Source organism: Bombina bombina, chromosome 7 (assembly GCF_027579735.1).
Source record: "Bombina bombina isolate aBomBom1 chromosome 7, aBomBom1.pri, whole genome shotgun sequence".
Taxonomy (NCBI): domain Eukaryota; kingdom Metazoa; phylum Chordata; class Amphibia; order Anura; family Bombinatoridae; genus Bombina; species Bombina bombina.
The window spans coordinates 446,372,904-446,397,156 of NC_069505.1; the positions used below are offsets into that span (position 1 = coordinate 446,372,904).

A 24,253-nucleotide genomic window follows, 5' to 3' on the forward strand; every position below is an offset into this window, starting at 1 on the left:
AAACCTCCTGTGGTTACTCCAGAGGTTTTTCCAGTTCCTGATGCTATTTCTGATATGATTTCAAAGGAATGGAATAGGCCTGGTACTTCTTTTATTCCTTCTTCTAGGTTTAAACAGTTGTATCCTTTGCCAGCAGTCAGATTGGAGTTTTGAGAAAAAATCCCCAAAGTTGATGGGGCTATTTCTACTCTTGCCAAGCGTACTACTATCCCTATTGAAGATAGTACTTCATTTAAGGATCCTTTAGATAGGAAACTTGAATATTATCTAGGGAAAGCTTATTTATATTATGGCTATCTTCTCAGGCCTGCCATTTCTATGGCTGATGTTGCAGCTGCATCAACTTTCTGGTTGGGAGCTTAGAGCAACAGGAAACAGATTCTGATTTGTCTAGCATTGTTTGCTTGCTTCAACATGCTAATCATTTTATCTGTGATGCTATTTTTGATATAATCAAAATTGATGTTAAATCTATGTCTTTAGCTATTTTAGCTAGAAGAGCTTTGTGGCTCAAGTATTGGAATGCTGACATGGTATCTAAGTCTAGATTACTATCGCTTTCTTTCCATGGTAACAATTTATTTGGTTCTCAGTTGGATTCAATTATTTCAACTGTCACTGGGGGGAAGGGAGTTTTTTTTTACCTCAGGATAAAAGATCTAAGGGTAAATCTAAAGCTTCTAATCGTTTTCGTTCTTTTCAACAGAATAAGGAACAGAAACCAAATCCTTCCCCCAAAGAATCTGGTTCCAATTGGAAACCTTCTGCAAGTTGGAATAAATCCAAGCCTTTTAAGAAACCAAAGCCAGCCCCCAAGTCTGCACGATGGTGCAGCCCTCATTCCAGCTCAGCTGGTTGGGGGCAGATTCAAATTTTTCAAAAACATTTGGGCAGATTCGGTCAAAAATAATTGGATTGAGTATTGTCTCTCAAGGGTTTCAGGAACAGGATCTGGGGTTTTATTCATATCTATTCATTGTCCCAAAAAAAGAAAATTAATTTAGGCCAGTTCTGGATCTGAAAATTTTGAATCGTTTTGTAAGAGTGCCAACTTTCAAAATGGTGACTATAAGGACTATTCTGCCTTTTGTTCAGCAAGGTCATTATATGTCCACGATAGACTTACAGGATGCATATCTTCATATTCCGATTCATCCAGATCACTATCGGTTTCTGAGATTCTCTTTTCTAGAGAAGCATTACCAATTTGTCGCTCTTCCATTTGGCCTAGCAACAGCTCCAATAATTTTTTCAAAGGTTCTCGGTGCCCTACTCTCTGTAATCAGAGAACGGGGTATTGCGGTGTTTCCTTATTTGGATGATATATTGGTACTAGCTCAGTCTTTACATTCTGCTGAATCTCGCACGAATCAACTAGTGTTGTTTCTTCAAAGACATGGTTGGAGGATCAATTTAACAAAAAGACCCTTGATTCCTCAGACAAGGTTCACCTTTTTAGGTTTCCAGATAAATTCAGTGTCCATGACTCTGCCTCTAACAGACAAGAGACAAATAAAATTGGTTTCAGCTTGTCGGAACCTTCAGTCTCAATCATTCCCTTCAGTGGCTATGTGCGTTGAAGTTTTAGGTCTCATGACTGCAGCATCGGACGCGATCCCCTTTGCTCGTTTTCAAATGAGACCTCTCCAGCTTTGGATGCTGAAACAATGGTGCAGGGATTATACAAACATATCACAGTTAATATCCTTAAATCCCAATGTTCGACAATCTCTGAGTTGGTGGTTAGACCACCATTGTATAGTTTAAAGGCCCTCTTTTGTTCGTCCAACCTGGACTGTAATCACAACAGATGGAAGTTTTTCAGGTTGGGGAGCTGTCTGGGGATCTCCGACAGCATAAGGGGTTTGGAAACCTCAAGAGGCGAGGTTACCAATCAATATTTTAGAACTCTGTGCTATTTTCAGGGCTCTTCAGGTTTGGCCTCTGTTGAAGAGAGAACCATTCATTTGTTTTCAGACAGACAAAATCACAACTGTAGCATATGTCAATCATCAGGGTGGGACTCGCAGTCCCCTAGCTATGAAAGAAGTATCTCGGATACTTTCTTGGGCGGAATCCAGCTCTTGTCTAATTTCTGCGGTACATATCTCAGGTGTAGACAATTGGGAAGTGTATTATATCAGCCGTTAGACTTTACATCCGGGGGAGTGGTCTCTCCATCCAGATGTGTTTTCTCAGATTGTTCAGATGTGGGGGCTTCCAGAAATAGATCTGATGGCTTCCCATCTAAACAAGATACTTCCCAGGTACTTGTCCAGGTCCATGGATCCTTAGGCAGAGTCGATGGATGCGTTAGCAGTTCCTTGGTTTTACCAACCTGCTTTATATCTTCCCGCCTCTAGTTCTTCTTCCAAGAGTGATCTCCAAGATCATCATGGAACAATCTTTTGTGTTTCTTGTAGCACCAGCATGGCCTCACAGGTTCTGGTATGCGGATCTTGTCCGGATGTCCAGTTGCCAACCTTGGTCACTTCCTTTAAGATCAGACCTTCTGTCTCAAGGACCGTTTTTCCATCAAGATCTCAAATCGTTAAATTTGAAGGTATCTAAATTGAACGCTTAGTGCTTAGTCATAGAGGTTTCTCTGACTCAGTGATTAATGTTATGTTACAGGCTTCTAAATCTGTTTCTAAGAAGATTTATTATCGAGTTTGGAAGACTTATATTTCATGGTGTTCTCATAAATTCTCCTGGCATTCTTTTAGAATTCTTAGAATTTTAAAGTTTCTTCAGGATGGTTTGGATAAAGGTTTGTCTGCAAGTTCCTTGAGGGGACAAATCTCTGCTCTTTATGTTTTATTTCACAGAAAGATTGCTAAACTTCCTGATATTCACTGTTTTGTGCAGGCTTTGGTCCGTACTAAACCTGTCATTAAATCAATCTCTCCTCCTTGGAGTCTTAATTTGGTTTTGAAGGCTTTACAGGCTCCTCCTTTTGAGCCTATGCAATCTTTGGATATTAAACTACTTTCTTGGAAAGTGTTGTTCCTTTTGGCTATCTTTTCTGCTAGAAGAGTTTCTGAATTATCTGCTCTTTCTTGTGAGTCTCCTTTTCTGATTTTCCATCAGGATAAGGCAGTTTTGCGGACTTTATTTAAATTTTTACCTAAAGTTGTGAATTCTAACAACATTAATTGGGAAATTGTTGTTCCCTCTTTGTGTCCTAATCCTAAGAATTCTTTGGAGAGATCCTTCCATTCTCTGGATGTTGTAAGAGCTTTGAAATATTATGTTGAAGCTACTAAAGTAAAGTAAAGTTTCAGGAAGACTTCTAGTCTATTTGTTGTCTTTTCTGGTCCTAGGAAAGGTCAGAAAGCTTCTGCCATTTCCTTGGCATCCTGGTTAAAGCTTTTGATTAACCAGACTTATTTAGAGTCGGGTCAGGCCCCGCCTCAGAGAATCACAACTCATTCTACTAGATCAGTCTCCACTTTGTGGGCTTTTAAGAATGAAGCTTCAGTTGATCAGATTTGCAAAGCAGCAACTTGGTCTTCTTTGCATACATTTACTAAATTCTACCGTTTTGATGTATTTGCTTCTTCGGAAGCAGTTTTTGGTAGAAAAGTTCTATTTCTGTTTTTCTAGTGTTACTGTTGTTAATGGTGTTCTTCTTTCTCTAGACAAGAAATCTAGAGGGAAATCCTAAGTTTTTAATCATTTTCGATCCTTTCGTCAGAATAAGTAAAAAAAGGTTGATTCCTCTGCTCAGAAGCAAGGCATCTTTGGCACAGTCTGGTTTCCCAGGGTTATCAGGTTTCAGAACAAGACCTCCCAAATTTTTTTTCTGTCTAATGTTCCAAGGAATCATGCTTTTTTCCAGTCTGTTTCATATTTGGAAGCTATGGGAGTGATAATTTTGGTTCCTTTATAGGAACAGGGGCTGTGATTTTATTCAAATCTCTTCATTGTTCCAAAAAAAAGAAGGAACTTTCAGACCAGTCCTAGATTCGAAAGCTTTGAACAAGTTTGTAAGATTTCCTTCTTTTAAAATGGAAAGTATTCAGACGGTTCTGTCTTTTGTTCAGCATGGTCAGTTTATGTCCACAATAGATTTTAAAGGATGCTTATCTTCATGTTCCAATTCACAGGGAACATTACCAGTTTGCAAGGTTTTTCTTTTGGACAAGCATTTTCAGTTTGTTTCTCTACTATTTTGTCTGACTAGAGCTCCAAGAATTTTCACTAGGACGATATCTTGGTTCAAGCTCCGTCTTTTCCTTTTAATAGAATTTCACACCAACCAACTGTTTCTTCAATGGCATGGTTGGACGATCGATTTTCCAAAAAGTTCTTTAACTCCTCAAAGGTAACCTTTTTACGATTTCAAATAGATTTAGTTTCAATGAGTCTTTCGCTAACAGAGCAGATTAAAATTTGTGTCATCTTGTCTGAACCTTTGGTCTCTCTGTCTCTTTCTTTCTCTCTCTCTCTCTCTCTCTCTCTCTCTCTCTCTCTCTCTCTCTCTCTCTCTCTCTCTCTCTCTCTCTCTGTCTCTCTCTCTTTCCCCTCTGTTGCTCTTTGTATGGAAGTTCTAGGATTCATGATTGCAGCTTCAGATGCAATTCTGTTTGCTTGTTTTCACATGAGACCTCTTCTGGTTTTGTATGCTTTATCAGTGGTGCAGGGATCATACTCAGCTGTGTCAGAAGATATGTCTGGATCCCAGTACATGTCAGTCTCTGTCTTGGTGGCTGGATTGTCAATTCAATATTTATGGGGCTTCTTTTGCTCGTCCTACCTGGACTGTGATCACTACGGATGCAAGTCTTTCAGGTTGAGGAGCTGTTTAAAGGGTCTCTTAGAGCACAGGTAGTTTGGGATCTTTGGGAGATGAGGTTGCCAGTAAATATTCTAGAAGTCTGTGCTATTTTTTAGGCATGGCCCTGTTTAAAAAAAGAGTCTCATCTGTTTCCAATCAGACAATGTCACTGCAGTGACTTATGTCAACCATTATGGGTGGAAATAAATTACTTTCTAATCTCTGCATTTCTTATTCCAGGAGTGATCAACTTGGGAAACACACTTTATCAGTCGCCAATCTCTTCATCAAGGGAATAGTATCTTCAACAGGATGTGTTCAATCAGATTGTGGGGCTTTGGGGTCTCCCCGAGATAGATCTGATGGCTTCTTGTTTGAACAACAAACTTCTCAGGTACTTTTTGAGGTCCAGAAACAAGCAGAGTTAGTGGATGCTCTAGTAGCTCCTTGGTCATTTCAGCTTGCTTATCTGTTACTTCTTCCCAGAGTGATCTCCAAGATAAGCCTAGAGAAATCTTCAGTAATCCGGATTGCCCCAGCTTGGCCTCACAGGATTTGGTTTGCAGATCTTGTTCAGATGTCCAGTTTCCCTCCTTTTGCCTCTTCCTCTGCGGTCAGACCTTGTGTCTCAAGATCCGTTTTTTCCATCTGTATCTCAAGACCCTAAAATTGATGGCATGGAAATTTAACAATTAGTCGTTAGACATAAAGGTTTCTCTGAGTCAGTTATTGAAGCTTTAATACAAACTTGTAACCCTTTAACTAGAAAGATCTATTATAAGGTCTGAAAGACCTTTTTTTTTTTTTGGTGTATAGATCATGGTTTTTCCTGGCATTCTTTTAGAATTCATAGGATTTTGCACTGCAATATGGTCTGGATAAGATAAGTGCCTGTCTGCCAGTTCTCTGAAGGGGCAGATTTCTGCTCTCTTTTGTTTCATAGAAAATTTGCTAATCTTCCAGATATTTGTGGATTTTTTTTTCATGCTTTGGCTCGTATTAAGTTTGTGATTAAGCCAATTTCTCCTCCATGGAAACTTAACCCGGTGTTAAGGGTTTTGCAGGCTCCTCCTTTTGAACCTAAATATAAGGTGGATATTAAACTGCTTTCTTGGAAGGATTTATTCCTTTTGGATATCTGCTAGAAGAGTTTCAGAGTAATCTGCTCTTTCTTGTGATCCTCCTTATTTTGTTTTCCATCAGACTAAGGCAGTTTTAGGGACTACTTTTGATTTTTTGCCTAGCAGAGAAATTTTTGTCCCTTCTTTGTGTCCTGATCTTAAGAATGCTTAAAGGGACACTAAACCCAAATTTTTTTCATTCATGATTCAGATAGAGCATGCAATTTTAAGCAACTTTCTAATTTACTTCTATTATCAATTTTTCTTCGTTCTCTTGCTATCTTTATTTTAAAAGCAGGAATGTGATGCCCATTATTGGTTGAGAACCTGGGTTATGCTTGCTTATTGGTGGGTAAATGTAAGCCTCCAATAAGCAAGCACTATCCATGGTGCTGAACCTAAAATGGGCTGGCTGCTAAGATTTACATTCCTGCTTTTAAAATAAAGATAGCAATAGAATGAAGAAAAATTGATAATAGGAGTAAATTAGAAAGTTGATTAAAATGTCATGCTCTATCTGAATCATGAAAGAAAACATTTGGGTTATGTTCCGCTTAGGAGAGATCTTTGCATTGAAATATTATATTGCTGCTACTGAGGATTTTAGACAGACTTCTTGTCTGTTCATTCATTTTTCTGGTGCTAGAAAAGTACAGAAAGTTTCTGCTGTTTCTTTGGCTTCTTGATTGAAACTCTTGATTCACAAGGCTTTATTAGAGGCGAGTGAGCCTCCACCACATCTGATTACTGCTCAGTCTACACTTCATAGGCTTCCAAGACTGAGGCTCCAGTTGACCAGTTTTGCAAGGCAGCTACTTAGCCTTCTTTGCATACTTTTGCTAAATTCTGAGGCAGTCTTTGGTAGGAAGGTCCTTCAGGCAGTTGTCTTGGCTAAAAAAATTCTTGCCTGAGTTGATTTATTTTTTTAAGTGCAAAAAAAAGAGAGAGAGAATATTTCTTTCATGTAATTAGCAAGAGTCCATGAGCTAGTGACGTATGGGATATACATTCCTACCAGGAGGGGCAAAGTTTCCCAAACCTCAAAATGCCTATAAATACACCCCTCACCACACCCACAATTCAGTTTTACAAACTTTGCCTCCTATGGAGGTGGTGAAGTAAGTTTGTGCTAGATTCTACGTTGATATGCGCTCCGCAGCAAGTTGGAGCCCGGTTTTCCTCTCAGCGTGCAGTGAATGTCAGAGGGATGTGAGGAGAGTATTGCCTATTTGAATGCAGTGATCTCCTTCTACGGGGTCTATTTCATAGGTTCTCTGTTATCGGTCGTAGAGATTCATCTCTTACCTCCCTTTTCAGATCGACGATATACTCTTATCTATATACCATTACCTCTGCTGATTTTCGTTTCAGTACTGGTTTGGCTTTCTACAAACATGTAGATGAGTGTCCTGGGGTAAGTAAATCTTATTTTCTGTGACACTCTAAGCTATGGTTGGGCACTTTATTTATAAAGTTCTAAATATATGTATTCAAACATTTATTTGCCTTGACTCAGAATGTTCAACATTCCTTATTTTCAGACAGTCAGTTTCATATTTGGGATAATGCGTTTGAATCAATCATTTTTTCTTACCTTAAAAATTTGACTTTTTTTCCCTGTGGGCTGTTAGGCTCGCGGGGGCTGAAAATGTTTCATTTTATTGCGTCATTTTTGGCGCGGACTTTTTTGGCGCAAAAAATCTTTTCTGTTTCCGGCGTCATACGTGTCGCCGGAAGTTGCGTCATTTTTTGACGTTCTTTTGCGCCAAAAATGTCGGCGTTCCGGATGTGGCGTCATTTTTGGCGCCAAAAAGTATTTAGGCGCCAAACAATGTGGGCGTATTATTTGGCGCCAAAAAATATGGGCGTCGCTTTTGTCTCCACATTATTTCAGTCTCATTTTTTCTTTGCTTCTGGTTACTAGAAGCTTGTTTATTGGCATTTTTTTCCCATTCCTGAAACTGTCATTTAAGGAATTTGATCAATTTTGCTTTATATGTTGTTTTTTCTCTTACATATTGCAAGATGTCTCACGTTGCATCTGAGTCAGAAGATACTTCAGGAAAATCGCTGTCTAGTGCTGGAACTACCAAAGCTAAGTGTATCTGCTGTAAACTTTTGGTAGCTATTCCTCCGGCTGTTGTTTGTATTAATTGTCATGACAAACTTGTTAAAGCAGATAATATTTCCTTTAGTAATGTACCATTGCCTGTTGCAGTTCCCTCAACTTCTAAGGTGCAGAATGTTCCTGATAACATAAGAGATTTTGTTTCTGAATCCATCAAGAAGGCTATGTCTGTTATTTCTCCTTCTAGTAAACATAAAAAAATCTTTTAAAACTTCTCTCTCTACAGATGAATTTTTAAATGAACATCATCATTCTGATTCTGATGACTCTTCTGGTTCAGAGGATTCTGTTTCAGAGATTGATGCTGATAAATCTTCATATTTATTTAAAATGGAATTTATTCGTTCTTTACTTAAAGAAGTACTAATTGCTTTAGAAATAGAGGATTCTGGTCCTCTTGATACTAATTCTAAACGTTTAGATAAGGTGTTTAAATCTCCTGTGGTTATTCCAGAAGTTTTTCCTGTTCCTAATGCTATTTCTGAAGTAATTTCCAGAGAATGGGATAAATTGGGTAATTCATTTACTCCTTCTAAACGTTTTAAGCAATTATATCCTGTGCCGTCTGACAGATTAGAATTTTGGGACAAAATCCCTAAAGTTGATGGGGCTATTTCTACCCTTGCTAAACGTACTACTATTCCTACGTCAGATGGTACTTCGTTTAAAGATCCTTTAGATAGGAAAATTGAATCCTTTCTAAGAAAAGCTTATCTGTGTTCAGGTAATCTTCTTAGACCTGCTATATCTTTGGCTGATGTTGCTGCAGCTTCAACTTTTTGGTTGGAGACTTTAGCACAACAAGTAACAGATCATGATTCTCATAATATTATTATTTTTCTTCAGCATGCTAATAATTTTATCTGTGATGCCATTTTTGATATTATCAGAGTTGATGTCAGGTTTATGTCTCTAGCTATTTTAGCTAGAAGAGCTTTATGGCTTAAAACTTGGAATGCTGATATGGCTTCTAAATCAACTCTACTTTCCATTTCTTTCCAGGGTAACAAATTATTTGGTTCTCAGTTGGATTCCATTATCTCAAACTGTTACTGGTGGGAAAGGAACTTTTTTACCACAGGATAAAAAATCTAAGGGTAAAAACAGGGCGAATAATCGTTTTCGTTCCTTTCGTTTCAACAAAGAACAAAAGCCTGATCCTTCATCCTCAGGAGCAGTTTCAGTTTTGAAACCATCTCCAGTCTGGAATAAATCCAAGCCTTCTAGAAAGGCAAAGCCTGCTTCTAAGTCCACATGAAGGTGCGGCCCTCATTCCAGCTCAGCTGGTAGGGGGCAGGTTACGTTTTTTCAAAGAAATTTGGATCAATTCTGTTCACAATCTTTGGATTCAGAACATTGTTTCAGAAGGGTACAGAATTGGTTTCAAGATGAGACCTCCTGCAAAGAGATTTTTTCTTTCCCGTGTCCCAGTAAATCCAGTGAAAGCTCAAGCATTTCTGAATTGTGTTTCAGATCTAGAGTTGGCTGGAGTAATTATGCCAGTTCCAGTTCTGGAACAGGGGATGTGGTTTTATTCAAATCTCTTCATTGTACCAAAGAAGGAGAATTCCTTCAGACCAGTTCTGGATCTAAAAATATTGAATCGTTATGTAAGGATACCAACGTTCAAAATGGTAACTGTAAGGACTATCTTGCCTTTTGTTCAGCAAGGGCATTATATGTCCACAATAGATTTACAGGATGCTTATCTGCATATTCCGATTCATCCAGATCATTATCAGTTCCTGAGATTCTCTTTTCTGGACAAGCATTACCAGTTTGTGGCTCTGCCGTTTGGCCTAGCTACAGCTCCAAGAATTTTTACAAAGGTTCTCGGTGCCCTTCTGTCTGTAATCAGAGAACAGGGTATTGTGGTATTTCCTTATTTGGACGATATCTTGGTACTTGCTCAGTCTTTACATTTAGCAGAATCTCATACGAATCGACTTGTGTTGTTTCTTCAAGATCATGGTTGGAGGATCAATTTACCAAAAAGTTCATTGATTCCTCAGACAAGGGTAACTTTTCTGGGTTTCCAGATAGATTCAGTGTCCATGACTCTGTCTTTAACAGACAAGAGACGTCTAAAATTGATTTCAGCTTGTCGAAACCTTCAGTCACAATCATTCCCTTCGGTAGCCTTATGCATGGAAATTCTAGGTCTTATGACTGCTGCATCGGACGCGATCCCCTTTGCTCGTTTTCACATGCGACCTCTTCAGCTCTGTATGCTGCATCAATGGTGCAGGGATTACACAAAGATATCTCAATATCTTTAAAACCGATTGTACGACACTCTCTAACGTGGTGGACAGATCACCATCGTTTAATTCAGGGGGCTTCTTTTGTGCTTCCGACCTGGACTGTAATTTCAACAGATGCAAGTCTCACAGGTTGGGGAGCTGTGTGGGGATCTCTGACGGCACAAGGAGTTTGGGAATCCCAGGAGGTGAGATTACCGATCAATATTTTGGAACTCCGTGCAATTTTCAGAGCTCTTCAGTCTTGGCCTCTTCTGAAGAGAGAATCGTTCATTTGTTTTCAGACAGACAATGTCACAACTGTGGCATACATCAATCATCAAGGAGGGACTCACAGTCCTCTGGCTATGAAAGAAGTATCTCGAATTCTGGTTTGGGCGGAATCCAGCTCCTGTCTAATCTCTGCGGTCCATATCCCAGGTATAGACAATTGGGAAGCGGATTATCTCAGTCGCCAAACGTTGCATCTGGGTGAATGGTCTCTTCACCCAGAGGTATTTCTTCAGATTGTTCAAATATGGGAGCTTCCAGAAATAGATCTGATGGCGTCTCATCTAAACAAGAAACTTCCCAGGTATCTGTCCAGATCCCGGGATCCTCAGGCGGAAGCAGTGGATGCATTATCACTTCCTTGGAAGTATCATCCTGCTTATATCTTTCCGCCTCTAGTTCTTCTTCCAAGAGTAATCTCCAAGATTCTGAAGGAATGCTCGTTTGTTCTGCTGGTAGCTCCGGCATGGCCTCACAGGTTTTGGTATGCGGATCTTGTCCGGATGGCCTCTTGCCAGCCGTGGACTCTTCCGCTACGACCAGACCTTCTGTCGCAAGGTCCTTTTTTCCATCAGGATCTCAAATCCTTAAATTTAAAGGTATGGAGATTGAACGCTTGATTCTTAGTCAAAGAGGTTTCTCTGACTCTGTGATTAATACTATGTTACAGGCTCGTAAATCTGTATCCAGAGAGATATATTATAGAGTCTGGAAGACTTATATTTCTTGGTGTCTTTCTCATCATTTTTCTTGGCATTCTTTTAGAATTCTTCTTTTTCACAGAGAGATTGCTAATCTTCCTGATATTCATTGTTTTGTACAAGCTTTGGTTCGTATAAAACCTGTCATTAAGTCAATTTCTCCTCCTTGGAGTTTGAATTTGGTTCTAGGGGCTCTTCAAGCTCCTCCGTTTGAACCTATGCATTCATTGGACATTAAATTACTTTCTTGGAAAGTTTTGTTCCTTTTGGCAATCTCTTCTGCCAGAAGAGTTTCTGAATTATCTGCTCTTTCTTGTGAGTCTCCTTTTCTGATTTTTCATCAGGATAAGGCAGTGTTGTGAACTTCTTTTGAATTTTTACCTAAAGTTGTGAATTCCAACAACATTAGTAGAGAAATTGTGGTTCCTTCATTATGTCCTAATCCTAAGAATTCTAAGGAGAAATCGTTACATTCTTTGGATGTTGTTAGAGCTTTGAAATATTATGTTGAAGCTACTAAGTCTTTCCGAAAGACTTCTAGTTTATTTGTTATCTTTTCCGGTTCTAGAAAAGGCCAGAAAGCTTCTGCCATTTCTTTAGCATCTTGGTTGAAATCTTTAATTCATCTTGCCTATGTTGAGTCGGGTAAAACTCCGCCTCAAAGGATTACAGCTCATTCTACTAGGTCAGTCTCTACTTCCTGGGCGTTTAGGAATGAAGCTTCGATTGATCAGATTTGCAAAGCAGCAACTTGGTCCTCTTTGCATACTTTTACTAAATTCTACCATTTTGATGTATTTTCTTCTTCTGAAGCAGTTTTTGGTAGAAAAGTACTTCAGGCAGCGGTTTCAGTTTGAATCTTCTGCTTATGTTTTTCATTAAACTTTATTTTGGGTGTGGATTATTTTCAGCAGGAATTGGCTGTCTTTATTTTATCCCTCCCTCTCTAGTGACTCTTGCGTGGAAAGATCCACATCTTGGGTAATCATTATCCCATACGTCACTAGCTCATGGACTCTTGCTAATTACATGAAAGAAAACATAATTTATGTAAGAACTTACCTGATAAATTCATTTCTTTCATATTAGCAAGAGTCCATGAGGCCCACCCTTTTTTTTTTTTTTGGTGGTTATGATTTTTGTATAAAGCACAATTATTCCAATTCCTTATTTTATATGCTTTCGCACTTTTTTTTATCACCCCACTTCTTGGCTATTCGTTAAACTGAATTGTGGGTGTGGTGAGGGGTGTATTTATAGGCATTTTGAGGTTTGGGAAACTTTGCCCCTCCTGGTAGGAATGTATATCCCATACGTCACTAGCTCATGGACTCTTGCTAATATGAAAGAAATGAATTTATCAGGTAAGTTCTTACATAAATTATGTTTTTTCCTTGTTGGGTTTTTGTGGGGTTGTGGATTTAATTCCTTGTGAGAAATGTTTTTTTTTTTTTTTTTTTTTAAATCCTTCCCTTTATGTTATTACTCTTGGATTCCATGGCTTGGGTATTAATTCCCAAGAGTAATAGATTGTGGACTCTCACCATCTTTATGAAAGAAAACATAGTTTATGCTGACCTGATCATCTAATTTTTCATGGTGGTGAGTTGAGATGCCACCCTTTGTATTTGGGTTTAGTATTTTCTTTAGCACATCTCTTTCCCTGCTCCTTTATGGCTCTTATTCCTTTTTCTTACCTCATGTTGCTTGGCTATACTTTAGGCTGAGGTACATGTGAGTTGGGAGGGGTTTTATAGAGCTTTTGAGGTTTGAGAATCTCTGCCTCCTTGTGGTAGAGAAGAGTAATTCCCAAGAGTAATGGATTGTGGACTCTCACCACCATGAAAGAAATTAATTTATCTGGTAAGCATAAATTATGTTTTTAATTTAGCCCTGAAATTCAAATACCCTTTGCTCCAACCAACTTAAAAAAAAATGAATGAGTTAACGGTTTGAGCTGTTCTCCAATTCGCATTCTAGCTCAAAAAGAAAAAAAAATGGGGTGTGTTGTATGGCTAGAGCAGTCATTGGAGAACATCTAAAATATTGCTAACATTCTAAATCGATTTATATAAAGGGGAAAGACTTTAAGGCAGTTTAGCACTAATTCAGCTTAGTTAATTAGAAAACAATTAAACAGGTATTTATAGAGATATTGCTTTTTGATCTTTATCTAATAGCTAGAAATAAATCTATATTTATACACATTAATATTAACACCTTGTATGCTCACTGCTATTGCAAGGAATACTTTTTCCAATCATGATCGTTGATGTAAAACTGATAATCTACCGTAAAAAAAGCAAATGAGTACAGAGAATGTGAGGTAGTAGGGGTTAAACAAAACCTCACAGATAAATTAGCTAAAAGTATTAACCCAAGCCTCCTTGGGAGAAAGTAGAAAAATTACAAATTTCAGATTTGTTTTTACAGCAATAGGGAGCAAAATAATATACTGTATATTGCAACAATGTTTCATTTTCAATAATGAAACATTTTATCCATTACTAAAATATCTAGTTTAATGGTCCTTTTAATATGCATCAATAATGGTGAACTAAGTTACTAAATAATACCATATAGCATTATAGATGTCCCAATTAGAATACTTGCTGAGGATGGGACAGACCACAGAGGAAGTTAAAATCACAACCTGCTGCATGAATTGCTTGAGACAGTTCTGTCAGAAGACGTAGGTATGAGCTGCACTGCTCCAGTTCTTCATGTGGTCTGCAAAGCTTCCCTGCAGTTTCTAAAGCTTTTTGTCTTCTTGTCAAACGCTGCTTCAGTATTTGTGTTAAAGGTATAGTAAAGGCTTTAGTGCATTCAAAAGAGGGCAATGTATTAAAGTTTTTGTATTTTTTTAAAAATTGATGTTCCATGATGGAAAAAAACCCTCCTCCCTTGGTCTTATACTTAAGGGTTATGCCTCTGATCGTTTAGTAATGCTTAGAGTGGGATATGTGTGTATGCCTTCCCATCAATCCGTATGCACTACCTGTTAGATTTATCATTAGAATAGACAGCTTTACCATATCCTTTTCATGCAAACACAAATAGTTTAACATGTTTAAACAGTACTGAAGTCAGCTCTGACCTCACATAAAATTGCTTCTGATTCCAACTCCACGGCTCTACTTTTGTGCAAGTGTTCTCCTTCTGGGGACAACTTGCCCTGACGTTTTTCTTCTTACCTGTGTACTCTATTTCAGATGGTTGAGAGTCTGAAGTGCAGGTTCCGACAAGGCATGCGGCTTGAGGTGGTAGATAAAATACAGGTGTCGTGCACCAGGTTAGCTGTGGTTGATACCGTGTTTGGAGGGCGGCTTCGACTTTTGTACGAGGATGGGGAGAGTGAGGATGACTTCTGGTGTCACATGACTAGCCCCATTATTCACCCTGTGGGCTGGTCTCAAAGAGTTGGCCACAACGTTAAGGCTACAGGTACGTGGAAGAGGCAAAGCATATGTGTGAAATTGAATGTCTGAGTTCAGTGTTCCTATAGCTAGAAGCTTCTAGAGCGGAAGCATAGTACCTGTAGGGAAATGGTTAATAAAGTATTATTACATTTAAAAAAAACTGTTAAAATATAATGTTAAGATGTCTGCAAGAAGAGGATGTTTATCCGTATAATATTTATGGTTTTCGAATAGATGGCTAGTGTAGTGTTTCTGTACACGTCTCAATAGATGTAAAAATGTTTCCTTTCATCAGATGATGGTAAAAAGTCCACAAGTGGCAATATTCCCCTCCTGATAACTAGGAGGAGGCAAAAGACACCCCAACACACCAGAACTTTAAATCCTTTCCACTTCCCATGATCCTCTGTCATTTTCTTTTGCCTCCTTGATGAGGAGTGAGGTGAAAGTGAAGCGCAAGATCTACTCATCATTTATAAGGGGATCTTCTAACCGATCTGAGGCCAGAATCCTCCACGTTGAGAGGAGCAGACAAGGAGTTAGCAGCAAGGAAGTGAAAGGTCTTTTCTTAGAAATGTCACAGGCTTCCCAGGTGAAATATGGACTTAGCTACTTCTTGTGGATCCACAGCCCTCCTCAGGTGAAATGTGGACTTGTCCACCAATCCCCTTGTCTACAGTGAGCTGCTCCTTGTGGATCCACAGCCCTCCTCAGGTGAAATGTGGACTTGTCCACCAATCCCCTGGTCTACAGTGAGCTATTTCTTTTGGATCCACAGCCCTCCTCAGGTGAAATGTGGATTTAGATCCATGGGGGTGTGCTAGTACTGTTTAGGATAGGATTGTCTACTAAAAGCAAGTTGCTGTAACTGAGGAAAGCACAGTGGATAGAGGTGCTAAGAGGTAAGTACCTTCATAGTCCACCAGCTTTTAATGGTCACATGCGTCACATAGTCTTGGGACATATATTTGTACACCATACACCATATACTAGCAGTTTATAGCATTTTTAGGCACTTTAAAAACAAAACAAAAAAACAACGTAGTTTTTTGAGGTTACTTTACTTTTTTGAGGTGTGTTAAATTTAGTGTGGTCTGCTTAACTCGCCCAGAAGTTACCTCTGAGCTATGCACAATATTGCTGCTTTTCTGCTTGTTACCTTCGGGTTTTTAGCTTTAGCGTTGGTGAGTTAAGGCTTTTCTGTGTTATAATTATTTCCTGTCCCTGTGTTGCTGGAACATTTTCATCATGTAGGAAGGTTATCAGGACCAGTGGAAGGTGGTAAGGCAACTCTCATCATTGGTGCTTGACTTTAAATTTGGGGCACAAATTTTATTTAAATATTTTTATGTGCTGTTATTTTCTATGTAAGCCTTTTTCTTCTTAAAAGGGAAGAGTCCACAGCTGCATTCATTACTTTTGGGAAATACAGAACCTGGCCACCAGGAGGAGGCAAAGACACCACAGCCAAAAGATTAAATACCTTCCCCACTTCCCTCATCCCCCAGTCATTCTTTGCCTTTCGTCCCAGGAGGTTGGCAGAGAAGTGTCAGAAGTTGGAGATTGTCTCTTATGGAGGGTAGTAATCATCGCAATGCGAATAGAGTTTTAAGTAATCCTGTCAGCCTCTCAGTGAGAGCATGGATGAAAGTTAGAGTCCGGAGATGCAGGGAGACCTACCTTTTTTTTGCCTACCTTTTATTCACTCAAGTCCATGTCAGAAGCGAGGCTACTATATGTCACACTTGAAGGGCCTTGTTCCTGTTCCGCGGAGTAGATTCCGGTAAGATCGTTTCATTTTATTTCAATATGTAATGTATTGTTGACGAATCAAGGTAGGGTCCCAGTGGGACTCCTTTTATCTTAAGAAGGAATCATGGGTTAATATCTCCTGAGGGGGATTATTGAACAGGAGGGACTATAATCATGTTTGTTATATGGTTCTATCTGCAAATATGTAGCTATACCTAGGCTCACAGCCTTACGGAACATAACGGCCTTCTTTTAATGACGCAATCTCTCAGGATTGCGCGCCCTTTCTGTGACTGGCACGGTGCACCTCATGACGGGTGCGGTTGTGTTGTTTTTCACTTCCTTATGCTGACTGTGTGCGACCAAAAGAGTCTAGCTTGTGGGTTGTCTGGTTCACAGGAGGTGGTGAGTGTCCCAGCTATTGGGGGTGTCAAGGGGTGCCAGTTAGTTTTGTCATTTTTGTATTCCCAAGATTATGGAGGATTCTGATATGCGAGACACGGAGAATGTGTCTTGTGATGAATATGAAATGGTTCAGGTAATCAATGCCCATCAGTTATGTTACGATTGCCGTTCTAGAGTACTCTCTTCTCCCAAATCAGGGAGCTTAGAGTGCGTTGAGCCATCCGCCTCCGAGGTTTCCATGACCTGTGAGGCGCGTGCCCCAGACCCTTTCCCGGCTACACACTCTGGTGTCCCTATAGCCTTTACTCCTTATCCGGAGGGTGGCTTATTTCCGCCTGAGGTTACAGCACGGTCCGGCTATTTCTATGGCACTGACTCATTTATATCTCCCAAGTGAAGTATTTCTAAGATACTGTCCGTGTTCCGTTAACCAAGGCCCGTCGAGCGTGGGATCGCCCGATTCAATTCGGCCTTCGGGGGAAACGCTTCAGGCGCCCCAAATGGATCTTCAGTAGATCCGGCGAGGGATGATTTTGCCTTCCATTATAGGCTGGCTCACCTTCGTGTGCTTTTGAGACAGGTTTTGGCAATGTCGGAGGATCCCAGTCCTAGTGGGGTGAGGGATCCTAGGCCTTAGATGCTGGATGGTAAAATTGATATGACGTTTGGGGATGAAGCAATCTCTCTTTGACGTCTGTTTTATTTTTTTTCTTTAAGTTTTCGGTTCCAGTTCTGAGTTTGGGTGAATGGGGCTTCTAATCGGCTGGTCCTGGTTGTCGTTTTCATTCTCTTTGGGCGTTCACCCGATGGGTGCTGCCTTCATTTTACTTTTGATCTGGATGGATGTGTTTAATTTGTTTCCTTAAGTTCATGTCTGTTAGATTTTCGTTTTATGAGCGTTCTTCTCTGGAACCGATACTTGCGACTTGTGGTCGCGTGGGCACTCCCTCGGAAGTTGCGCACTTGTTGAATATTAGAATTCTGCTTTCTAGTTCATTTATTGATCCTTCGGGTCAAATTTTCTTGGACCGTAACCAGTTCAGGAGTGTCCTTTATACAAGGCTGGTACTGGTCGAGCGCTTTTTCGGCTGTTACCATGGTTCATGTCACCTTCGTGGTGCTGAGAATGTCTCTTGGCCTATTCTATGGACTCCGGGCTCGGATCCTACCAAAGTATGAGGCCTGTTGTTTATATGCAACCCCTCCGGACGGAGGGTTGTGAGTGCCAATCTGAGATTGGTTGGCTCAGGCTACTCGCCTGGGTTACTGATCTGCTTTTTTTGCAGACGGTGTAATGGTTCTTCAGGTCTCTGGGGACTCAGAACCGTTATTTCCATTCTTTGGAAGTTGGTAGATGTGTGTGACCTTTGTGGTCTGGTGTGCCCAGTGATTAACGATTTGAGTTTTCACTCGAAGATCTTCCAGACGCTGATTCTTTAGCCTATTACACGTTTTCTTGCAGTGGCAGAGTATCATTCCTTCCCGCCTTGGGTGGATCATCTGGTTTGGATGCATGGGCATGTTTGTCTTCCTCTGTTCCGAGTTTTGTTACTCTAAGAGGTGGTGGGCAGGGGTTCCCTGCCTTCTGTGGGGGGCTACAGCTCCAGGATTTGCCTGCTTAAAGTAGTTTTTTTGGAAGATAGTTCCTTCAAGGATCTCTGACTATTGCCTATTCCATTTTATACCTTTTAGTCTGACCACTGTCTTTGACGTCCGGGTGTCTTGCGTCCTTGTTGCAACTCTATCCTTAGGGCTTGTCAGTGAGAAGTCAAGGTCGGGTGCAGTGGTAGTTGCCCACTTATCCTCAATGCTCCGTTAGGGGCTTCGTGGATGGTGCCTTACGTTAACTCTCTGGGATGGCGAGCAAGGCCTAGAGGTATCATTCACCTTCGGGTGTTGATTGCTACCTTGCCTGTGTGTGTAACACATGTTGCCGCTAGCCTACAAGATTTCCTTGCGATCCATTTGCACTGGTTGCTGCATCTTAGACCATTCAGGAGTTCTTCGTGACTCTTGGGTTTGAGGCTATTGCTAGATCGCCAAGTCTATGGACTTTAGAGGTGCGCTCTATCTTGTAGGAGGCAGTTTAGGGTTCCTTTGGAGGTTGTATTTTTCGATCGACTCCTTGTCGAGGACCCTGGCCTTGGTCCATGTCTTTCCTTGGCCAGGTGTGGACGGTTTGGTTTCATACTAGATATTTGTGGTCCCGCGGGCCTCTCTTGTAGGGGATGGGGCTCTGTGAGGGATGCCTATATGACTGTGGTTTAGGCTTTAGGTCCTTCTGACGGGTCCCTACTGGTCTTCTGGTGCACTTAAGATGTTCCTGTAGACTCCAGGTGTCTTTCAACTGGGTTTGCGATATGGCCGAGGGGTCTCGCCTCTATAGTAGGGTGCTTTTCCGTTGTTTTCATTCCCTTCTCTTCTAGAGTTTGGGTTGGGTTCTCCGGGTCGGAGTCACCTTAGTATCTGTGGAGTTCTGTGGGTCCTTGGTTCTTGCCTTGCAAGGGTTTTTTTTTCCCTTCTTGCATTTCAGGATCCTGGAAGGGGAGCTGCAATGTAGTGTCTGGTTCCTCCGTTCCTGCAGGGGGAGGCTGAGGGTTTGCTCCCTTTGGGGCTTCTGCTATGAATTGGCTTTGATATATGGATACTGAGGGTCTAAGGGCCTTCTTCCCTTGGGAAGTGTTCCTTTTTTGACAAAGACAGCGTGTAGGGGGTCTGGTAAACGAGCACAATGTTTATCCTGACTCACGGTAGCATGCCGTTTGTAGCAGCGGTTTAACTGGGAACTTTGTTCCTCGTTGATCCTTCATTTCTCTTCCAGAAGTCTGGGACTCTTGTCTTCGGTCTTTGATTAGCCTTTGGGCTGGAATCATTATCCTGGAGGGAAGGTTGGGGATCGTTTACTCTATGCAGTGTTGACCGTTTTCTTAGTGTTGGTCCTCTCCTTTGTGGGAAGACTTTGGATCACCTCCTTTTTTCTACTGGCATCTGGTGCCGGGAGGGGGCGCTCCTTGGAACCCGCTCTCTGAAGGCTGTAAGCCCTTGGAAGGTTTGCAGTTGGAACCATCTACAGCTATTTGCTCTGTGATGTGTAACCAGCTACAGCTAATTGCACTTGTCTGGACGCTATCAAACTTGAAGCGTCTTTAGGTGTTTTGGGTTAAAAATAGGAGTCCAGCCTTCCTCCTGGAAGCTAGTCTGTGAGAGTTCCTGTTCAGGCGGTTTGAGTTTTCTTTTGGAGAGCTCTTTTCTAGCTGCTGGGATAGTTATCCGGTTTCTGCTCTCTCTGCCTGTCTAGCCTCCAGGTCTAGATATGTTATGGGGTATCAGGGGACTCATGGTTTTCCTGGAGTACCTTAGGGTATAGTAAGGGATTAGGGACTCGAATCCTTTTTGGGATGTGTTTCCCTGTGTATGGATCCTTTTCTTAGGTCCTTGTGTTTGTAGGGAGCTTGTCTCCCTGGGCGTTGCTATTGTAAGACAACCATGGGTTGTTCTATAGGCGTTTAGTAGGAAAGGTTCCTTTGGATTTTCCTGGACTCTGGTTTCCCTTTTGGGGGGCAGATGCGGTCCTTGTCTTTGGATTGGTACCTTCTTGGGAGTTGTGACCCGTGGGGCAAACGCCTCGGAGGTTGTTTGGACCTGATGGGCTTTGGGTCCGAGTGGTCTCTAGTTCGGCTTTGCCGGCGGTGTAACTAATGTGCAGTTACCTGGGATTGTGTCGATTGTACTTACATTTTTTGGGTGTTGAGTAATTCAGGCTGTGGTGCCTTTCGAAGGGGCCGCCTTTTGTACCCACCTGTTTGCATTCAGTGTCCTCTAGCTTGGGTATTGTTTTCCCAAAAGTAATAAATGCAGCGGTGGAAGAAAAACATAAATTATGCTTACCTGATAATTTCATTTTCTTCTGAAGGGAAGAGTCCACAGCTCCCGCCCGTGTTTTTTCTCTATGAGGTGGTTGTAGTTTTTTGTTCTTCTAGCACCTTTTTTGCAACCTGATATTTCTCCTACTGTTCCTTGTTCCCTTGGCAGAATGATTGGGGCATGAGGGAAGTGGGGGAGGTATTACGTTTTTGGCTGGGGTCTCTTTGCCTCCTCCTGGTGGCCAGGTTCTGTATTTCCCAAAACTAATGAATGCAGCTATGGACTCTTCCCTTCAGACGAAAATGAAATTATCAGGTAAGCATAATTTTATGTTTTTACCAGAGGTTATTTGAACAGTTCTTTATGGTTATTGTTATACATTTTTCTGCACTTATTTGAACAGTGCTTTATGTTTATTGTTACTGTATTACATTTTTTTCAGTGCTTATTTGAACAGTACCTTATGTTTGTTACTGTTTTACATTTTTCAGCGTTTATTTGAACAGTACTTTATGTTTATTGTTACTGTATTACATTTTTTCAGCGCTTATTTGAACAGTACCTTATGTTTATTGTTACTGTTTTACATTTTTTCAGCGCTTATTTGAACAGTACCTTATGTTTATTGTTACTGTATTACATTTTTACTTCCTAAGATAGGGGGAGTTCCTTACTGTTGGGAAATACAACACCAGGCCACCAGGAGGAGGCAAAGACACCCCAGCCAAATGCTTAAATATCCCTCCCACTTCCTTATTACCCCAGTCATTTTTTGCCTTTTGTCACGTTAGGAAGTGGCAGAGAAGTGTCAGAAGATTCGGTGAGTCCTGAAAAAGGATATCTGCCCTTCTAGATAGGATTGGAGTTTTAAGTAGTCAAGTCAACCTCTCAGTGAGAGTATTGATGAAAGAGTCTGGAGATGCAGGGAAAGTATTTCTGCAAAACCGTCCAGACTACTGCTAACAGCTCCTAAGCAATCAGTGTTGACGAGTTTCACTGCTTGCTTTCTCTCATTCAAGTCCATGTCAGGATCGCTGCTATAAGACTGTCACACTTGAGAGGCTGTGTTCTGTTCCACAGCATGGATTCTGGAGGTAAGATTGTTTCAATTTTTACACATAAAACGCTATAACAGGGTCACAGTGTGGCTCCTTTATACCTTGATAGGATCCAGGGTTAATATACTCTGAAGGGGGTTTATTGAACAGTTGGGGTTAATTAATCAGTGTATTAATTATTTACATGCTGCTTTGTGTGATTTTTTTTCCTGGGCTGATAGACTGTGTGTTTTTGGCTGGAACAAATAGGTTTCACTTTTAAGTTTCACTTTAGTTTTTGAAAGTGTTGCACAGCTCCTATTACTTTCTGTACTTGTAATAACAGGGGAAGTACTGTCTTGCACTCCATGTGACCAGGTGTTATCTATGTTCATTTCCTTCATTCCGGCTGAGACTTGAACCTGAGGAGAGCGTTTCTTCTGTTAACTGTCTGGGTCTAGGAGGTGGTGAGTGCCCCAGCCATTGGGAGTATAAAGGTGCAGTTTTCTATAATAAAAAACGTTTTTATTTGTGTCCTTCTGTGGGTATAACCTAAGCTATGGAGGACATGTGAGAAGGTACTCCTCCTGTACTAAATCATATCTGTTTATATTGTGAGGAGGCCGTGGTTTTCCCACCGACTCAATTATGTTCAACATTCCTTAACACCGTCAAAGTCTAAGATGGGAGACAAGCATGCTAAGGCTCTTAGTCCCTCTGAGCCATCCACCTCTCAGGACTTGGCATCCTGTTAGATTACTACCCTTGCTACATTATCCACTCCACATGCAATTCCCCATAGCACACTTAATCCTCCATCCGGAAGGGTCCTTCTTCCTGCGGACTTCGCCGTGCAGTTACAAACGGCGGTGTCTGTGGCCCTCAGTGGCAAACATTATTAAACATTAAACATTATTAAAGGGACACTGAACCTAAATGTTTTCTTTCATAATTCAGATAGGGCATGCAATTTTAAGCAACTTTCTAATTTACTCCTATTATCAATTTTTCTTCGTTCTCTTGCTATCTTTATTTAAAAAATTTTGGAAAAGAAGGCATCGAGACTTTTTTTGGGGTTTCAGGAAATTTTTTTTTTTTTTAGGAGCCTACCCGCTTTATTGCCTTGTTCAAAAAATTGTTGCCTAAGTATCAGTGCTTTTTTTTTTGCTGTTCCTTTTCCAGATGGTGCAAAAGAGCAGTCCTAAACGCCGTCGGGTTTTCCTGCAATATCTCATTTGCAGGCTGCTCCTTGTGCGCCAATTCGGCTTGGGTCACCTGCGCCAGTAGAGCCGTATAAAGATCTTGTTTAATTTTGTTTGCAGCAGCTCTGTATTTAATTAAGATGCCTCTGAGAAACCACTTGTGCGCCTCCCATACCATGGTACTGTCAAGAGAATCATTACAATTTAGTCAGAAGTATTCTTCCATTTTGTTATGCAGCTCTTGTCTTAAAGACTGACCATCTAGCATGGTTTCGTCCATCCTCCAGACAATAGGGGTTACAGGAATGCTAGGCCAGTCTGACAGGTGCGTGGTCTGACCATGTAATTGGATGAATGTAGCTATTAGTTGTAATGGAAAGGCCCGCTGAGTCTGTAAAGAGGTAATCTATTCTTGTGTACTTCCTATGCGGGTGAGAGTAGAAAGTGTAGTTTTTGGTGGACGGGTGTAGCGTACGCCAAATATCATGGAGGACAAGGTCCTTAAAGGACCTGATAAGATACTTAATCACCCTGTGGGGAGTGCTGGAGTGACCATCCGAAGTGTCAAAATTAGGGTTTAGTGATATATTGAAATCCCCACCCAAAAAAAGGATCCCCTTTTGGACTTCTAATAGTTTGTGGGTAACATTTTTGAAAAACAGGTCCTGTGCAGTGTTCGGGAAGTACAGGTTTGCCAAGGTCAGGGGCCTACCATACAATGTGCCCGTCAGTATCAAATAGAAAAGATAATTAAAATATATAACAAGGAGTAGTAACCCCAATACTCTCATTTATTGGTGTGTAAAATTAGCTAATAATAATTGTAGGTAGATGTAACCCTAGTAAAAAAACATTTAATACCATAATTAGAACCAAGAATGTGAACAACAGTTAAATGGTTGTATCATATAGCACCCCAGTAAACTTAGTATGCCTCCCGACAGGTGGTGACCCCAATTGATTAACCGTAGTGTTAGTATGAACGGCTTTCGCCCCTTTAGGCTTTATGTAAGTAGGATCCACAGTGTTGTCCCCTCCGTTCCCGCTTCCTTCCGTGTCCTATTGTGCGGGAACCAACCCACGTGAAGTTGATCTATCTAGTGAAGCAAGCCCACAAGCCATCAGTGTGCGGTACCTGCCGAACCCACCCCCCACTTATAAGAGGCAACCCAATGCAGTATAGATTAAGGCATAAGAAAGTACCAGCTCTGGTGTTCCCTAAGGAACCCTGATCGTGGGGATCACCTTCCTAGCGAGGGTGTAGTGTTGTCAGCCTGTAATGCTCTAGTTTCTCTGACGTGAACCTAAGGGTG

At 40.9% G+C, this 24,253-nt stretch overlaps 1 protein-coding gene across 1 annotated transcript in view; it reads left to right on the forward strand.

Moving 5' to 3' along the window:
* L3MBTL2 (L3MBTL histone methyl-lysine binding protein 2) overlaps positions 1-24,253 on the forward strand; it is a 270,019-nt gene that overhangs the window by 112,561 nt on the left and 133,205 nt on the right. Inside the window, 1 exon segment of the mRNA XM_053721399.1 lies at positions 14,474-14,705. Within this exon segment, the coding sequence (XP_053577374.1) occupies positions 14,474-14,705 (232 nt within the window).